The 6523-nt window shown below is 30.2% G+C and overlaps 1 protein-coding gene across 2 annotated transcripts; it reads right to left on the bottom strand.

Moving 5' to 3' along the window:
* Positions 1–1529: 1529 nt before the first annotated feature.
* Positions 1530–4183, bottom strand: LOC100776196 (hydroquinone glucosyltransferase). Of its 2 annotated transcripts, none has more exons than XM_006606897.4 (2): positions 2653–4118; positions 1530–1720 (listed from the first exon to the last, which is right to left on the bottom strand). In XM_006606897.4, the coding sequence occupies exon 1, from the start codon at positions 4072–4074 to the stop codon at positions 2680–2682; it is 1395 nt and encodes a 464-aa protein (XP_006606960.1). In that variant the 5' UTR covers positions 4075–4118; the 3' UTR covers positions 1530–1720; positions 2653–2679. The 2 variants fall into 2 exon arrangements, with proteins under 2 accessions (XP_006606960.1, XP_003556942.1); XM_003556894.5 differs by lacking the exon at positions 1530–1720 and adding an exon at positions 2276–2503 and having other exon boundaries at positions 2653–4183.
* Between the last annotated feature and the right edge of the window lie 2340 nt (positions 4184–6523).

Below are 6523 nucleotides of genomic sequence, written 5' to 3'. Positions count from 1 at the left end.
GCCTCAAAGTGGCGTTAAGGCCCAAATTTAATGAGAATGGCTCAGTGGTGAGGAAGGAAATTGCTAATGGTTGGTGAAGAAAGAAATGAAATTCGTGGGAGAAATGAAAAGCTCAAAGATGCTGCTTTTGTCGCGTTGAAAGAAGATGGGTCCTTCACATGGGCGCTTTCCCAATTTGGCATTCAGATGGAGAAATTTGTGGGACAGAGTTAGTTAATGTAAATTGTTTGACTTGCTCAAAAAACATTTACGTAGAGCAAGATTAAATATTTGTTGAATTGTATGGACTCTCTTATTGGAGGATTTAGACGTTATATGGTCAGATTTAAGGTACAAGAATAAATAATAGTAGTTGTATAATGTGTTTGACCCGGCATCTCGGAGTGTGATTTGTTCCTTAGCAAACGTTTTTTCAAACATATGTTGCCTGTCACATTGATAAAATTGGTTAGATTTATAATGTTCTCTTGAGGCGACTTCATTAAATGATGATTGGTGCTAAAAAAGAATGTGAACTTTTTGTGAGATAATTCATTGATGCATCAAAATTATTTCTTTTTCTTTTTTTATAACATAATACTTGGGTCAAAGTATTTTTTGAAAGCTTAAAGTACCCTCAGAAATAAGAAAATTTGAATCAGTAAAGAAAAGTTTATATGCTTTCCCAAACTCACTCAAACTCGAATAGTATGTCGGAACATCATTAATATCTTCTTCTTCTCAATTACTTGTTTTAATATTTAAACTCAAGATATTACCATCTTACTTTAAAAAAAAAATTGATTGAGTCGCTACACCAACCTCGTGGAAGTGGTAGCTTTGGGCGCAGACATCAAAGACTGGGAAGTCTCGTTCGTTTTCAGTTCGGTGGAAACCTCCAATACATTATTTTTTTTATAATTTAACCGACGGTACAAAAATAGATTGTTTTATGGTAACAATTTTTATATGATTTTTTAATATTTTTTTATATTTATGTATTACTCTATTATAAAATATATGAATATATGTAGAGAAGAAAACAAATAAAACTTTTTTTATATAATAAAGTTGTATAAAATTTTAACGTGAGGTTACATTCAAATTAGTTTGTTAACCAATAAAAAATCATAATAGTTACGAAAATAATTTTGTTAAAAGTGAGTAAACTTATAGTATATGATGATTTTTAATTGAATAACTGTATAAACATTATTTACATGGTGAGTGGATATACTATTTTATTAAGTAAGAATTTATCAATTAATGAATTTTGGCTAGTATAAACTGTAAATACATAGTAATTATATTATCAATAGACCATTCGTATTTAATTATTTATTATCTGGCACTTAATAATAGAACAGATTAAAAATGTGATGAAATTTGTCTTTACACGTTTGATGTTTGCTAGTGTTTTTTAGCAAAAAGAAACTATTTATTGAATTAAGAATAAAAGTATTTATATTTGTTCAAAATAAAAATATTATTATAGTTACTTATTTCGTAATTAATTTTTACGATATTTATTTGTAGAGTTTAGTATTTTCTTTTTACTAAGTATAATATTTTTATAGACAATTAAATAGTAACAATGTACGATATAAAGAAGGCTAAAAAAAAAAAAAGATCATTTGACTGTGGCCGTGTCCATGAGCACCGGGACTTACGGGCTCTCGTAAACTTGTATGTTGCAATGGTTTTGGTTGTCCCGCTTACTCCGCTGGCGGCAACTGAAATGCTGGATAGCATATTCCATTTCGTCAATTAGAAAATGAATTTAATATAATTTAAATATTATTTTAATCATTTAAATTTGAGTCAATTTTATTTTTAATCTCCTAAATTAAAAAATATTTTTTAAAGTCCCTACAATTCAAGAAGTATTATTTTTAGTCCCTCTCCAAAGACACGGTTCGAACAAGGTGTAGTTTTGAATTAGTAATTTCTAACGATTTTTTACCGTTAGAATTTGATTTTAATTTAGATTTTAAATGTGCGATTTTGATCAGAGTTTTTTCTTAATTTTATTCCTATATATTTCTCTTTCTATCTTTTATTTGTTTTTATTTACATTAGGGGAAAACAGGCTCTCCGAGCCTAACTATTTTTTTTCTTTTTTTTAAATAAAAAAATAATAGAAGTTAGTGAATGATTTATGAAAATAGTTATAAGAATAAAATAATAATTTATGAATTTAGTTATAAGAATAAAATAGATATAAAAATGTATACACTAGAATATCCTATTTCCTTTTATATATAGTTATAGATTATTTGATAGTAATTATGGTTGAATATGTATGTATCTATAGAAACCTATAGATGATTTTTATTTATAGCATGTGACTAAGTTCTCCATCAATATTTTCTTTGTATGATATGATCGTATATGAAGTAAGAAAAACGGATTAAGTTTAAAAATTAGAAAGAAAGCATTTCTTTTCCAGCAAGAATCGAAGCATTCGCTTGAAAGGGTTATGCTCATGCTCGATTTGACTTTCGCAGCAATATCTTTTGATAGCCTGTAGCAATATAAGCATTGCTTTAATTAAATTTCACTAAAACTAGTGATATCCCAATCTCGATTAACAGATACAACAGAATCAGAAGCATTTCATGGTTGCTAGAAATTTATTCAAATGACTAATACAAGAAGAATGTTCATAAGTACCTCAAACTTGTATGACTTTATGATATGCTAAAACCCTCTTAAACTTGTAGCCATCTCTGACAGAGTCTTTGTGGATGATCCATCTTCTTTTATGGCATTAGCAGCAGCAATCTTCAATAGTCCCATTCTTTTCCTAATTTCCAAGCTTTCCTTGTCTCCCATCAAGCCTCTAACAACCTTAGCAATTTCTTCTCTTTCAACCAATCCACTTTCATTAACTTTTGGCCTCAGTGCCACTTTTAAATCATCAGCTATCATAGCTGCATTCAAGCTCTGCTCAGCAAAGAGGGGCCATGTGATCACTGGCACACCCTGCACAACACTTTCAAGCACTGAGTTCCAACCACAGTGAGATAGGAACCCCCCAGTTGCACTATGACCCAGCACTTGAATCTGTGGTGCCCAAGAAGGAACAACCAAACCTTGTTTCTTTGTTCTCTCCAAAAACCCATGTGGCAAAAACTCTAGAGGGTCCTTAGTTTCAGCACAAAGGTAACCAGCACTTACCACACCGCTAGGGGCCCTCACAACCCAAAGAAATTTTTTACCACTCAGTTCCAACCCAAAGGCTAGTTCATTGAATTGCTCTTGAGAAAGTGTGCCACCACTTCCAAATGACACATACAACACAGAATTTGGTTCTTGCTTATCCAACCATGTTAAACACTCTACCCCATTTTCATGACCAATTGACTCCATCTGAATGATGGGTCCAACAGGGTAAAGCTTTGGCTTCCCTTTGACATGTTCCTCCAAAGCTCTTATAGCCCCTGACTCCAATTCAAGGAAGGTGTTCATGAAGACACCATCAGGAACATGAAATCTCTTGGACCGTTCAAGAAACCCCTTGTAACCTAGGCCAGATAGATCATGAAAAGGGAGAGGGAGATCTTTGTTGTGAATAGGTACACAACCAGGAATATCTATAGGTTTTTGTAGCTCCCTAGACTCAGAAGAAAGTATCTCATCAAGTTTTGTTGAGTAGAAGTACAAAGAGAGTAACATAGCGGATTGAGGGAGGTATATGTAAGACAGGAGGTTGAGTTCCTTGGCAAAGTTCAATGCTCCATTAGCAAAAACATCCACAACCAAAGCTACAACCTTGGCTCTTGAACATAAAGACTTCAATTCTTCCCTTATGTAGGGTAGAGAGAGATTCACTGAGAGTTCAATTTGGAGTGCAAGGACTGAGGGATCTGACACATGGTCAAGGGTGATTGGGGGAAGGAAAATGGAAGTTATGGTTGGTGGAAGGGTTTGAACGTATGCTTTGGAGGAAGTCGGGGATGACCCAACTGAGGGAATGAAACAAGTGATGTGAAACTCTGGGTGGAGATGAAGAAGGCGTTTGGAGAACTCAAGAATTGGAACCAGATGGGTGAAGCCAGGACTTGGAACCACTGCTACGTGAGGTTTCTCCATTGAATTGGGGACGAAGGAAGGTGTGATGTGATGACAATGATTATTTTATACTTGCAAACTAATTGCAAGCCAAGATGAGACAACATTGGTTGTTGTGGTTGGAAAGTGCAAGTGTTTGGATAAGAATTATTATGTTTTGAGAAGGATAATAATAGATGAATATTTCTTTATTTTAAATATGAAGAAATCAACTTATTTTAAGAATAATATTAAAAGAATTAGTTTCCATTATTTTTATTATTTTTTTAAAATCTAATAATTATTATAATCATTATATTTTAATGAATGATAAAGATGAAAATAACTGTAAAAAATTAATTTTAGAATAAATTGATTTCTTCTCATTTTAACTATCTTATTATTATCTTTTAATTTTTTTTACATATCTTTCTTTCTATTACATCAAATAATCTATCATTTATATTTTCTCTATGTAAGTGTCTAAAAATACTTCCATGTTTAAATATTTTTTCTCTGTGCAATGTTACACAGATGATACTTTTACAAATTATAAACATCTCATATCTTTAATCTCTGTACCTTTATATCTCTCTCTTTTTTTATATTATTGATCAAATTAATTAATTATGTATCTTCTTTTTATCTCTCATCTGGCATAAACACCCGATGGCTGTGTCAAAGAATTATTTTACTTTCTTCCTTTTCACGTACAAAGTATTTATTGATATAGTTGATTACTGATTTTTACTTAAAAATCATACTGAAGATATTTAAACTCAAGATATTATTACCATCTTTAACAAAATTGAGTGAGTCACTACACCAACCAGGTGGAAGTGGTAGACTGGGAAGTCTCGTTCGTTTTTGGAGGCGAGAATCTCCCCCATATAGTCAAAGCCTCATACTTCAATTATTCAATTTCAAACTCTTGGTTGTTTTCAGTTCGGTGAAAACTTCCAAGTATTTATATTTGTTTAAAATAAAAATATTATTTAATTACTTATTTCGTAATTAATTTTTACGATATTTATTTGTAGAGATTAGCATTTTCTTCTTACTAAGTATAATATTTTTTATTGACAATTAAATAGTAACAATTTAATATATAAAGAAGGGTTAAAAAAAAAATCATGTGACCGTGCCTGTGAGCACCGTTCGGATCCTCGTAAACTTGTTTGTTGCATTGGTTGTCCCGCTTACTCCGTTGGCGGCTACTGAAATGTCAGGTAGCATATTCCATTTCGTCAATTAGAAAATTAATTTAATATAATTTAAATATTATTTTAATCTTTTAAATTTGAGTCAATTTTATTTTTAATCTCCTAAATTAAAAATTATTTTTTAAAGTCCCTACAGTTCAAGAAGTATTATTTTGTGTCCCTCTCCAAAGACACGGTTCGAAAAAGGTGCAGTTTTCAATTAGTAATTTCTAACGATTTTTTACCGTTAGAATTTGATTTTAATTTAGATTTTGATGTAACACTGTGTTACATTCATCAGACATTTTTCTTAATTTTTTTTTACTAAAATTTTAATATTTATTGAGGATTAAAAATATATTTTAATATTTTTTTATTGTTATAAAAAAATAATTTGTGAGAAATATATATTGAAATCCTTAAATGTAATACCTTGTTACATTGATCTAATTAAGTCTTGTCTTATTTTATTTGTTACCGGATACTATCTTCATTTTTATGTTCACAAGTGCATGTTCTCATGTGATGCAAACAAATAATGTGTGAGAAGTGATATTTTTCTATTTTGAAAAAATAAATTTAAAACTTAAGAATAATATTATTTAATAAATATATTTGTAAAAATTAATAAGACATTACAACATAATTTTTTTTAGCTTCCCATTTCAAAAACCTCTAAGTACAACATTATCTCAAATTTTACTTATTTTTCCAAATCATCTCTTCATCAAATTTGCTTTTTCACAATGTCAATGATTTATTTGGATGTCAAGAGAAAATTAACAAACTATATAAACAAAAAATAGGAAAAATAGAATTAAAAAAATATATAGTTTTATGTACGGGTTAGATAAAGTCTCTCATCAAGTGGGCATTAATATTTCTAAAGATATATCATATTCTTCTTTAATTATTTGAATAAAACCAATATCCTCATGTAAGAAAAACAAACATGATTTGTTAAGTGTAAGAAGAATTATAATATAATCATATTTGTTGACTTTATATATTTTTAAAATAATAATAAGTAAAGGAGTGAATATATATATATATATATATATATAAACCACACTATAAGGAAATATTACATAAGTTCTATGTCGGTCAACATTGTACATAACTACTTTAAAGAGAAAACAAACGAATAATGTGTCTCCACATCCAAATACGCATATCCATGAAGCCTTTAAAGACATGAGACCACCTCCTATTCATTTGCTCCCCATGTGCGTCATATACGAGATCGTCACAGACAAGAACCACACATGCAACAATTCAAGTGTAAGCTT

This window comes from Glycine max, chromosome 1 (assembly GCF_000004515.6).
Source record: "Glycine max cultivar Williams 82 chromosome 1, Glycine_max_v4.0, whole genome shotgun sequence".
In the NCBI taxonomy this organism is placed as follows: domain Eukaryota; kingdom Viridiplantae; phylum Streptophyta; class Magnoliopsida; order Fabales; family Fabaceae; genus Glycine; species Glycine max.
This window is presented reverse-complemented; position numbering and strand designations above follow the sequence as displayed.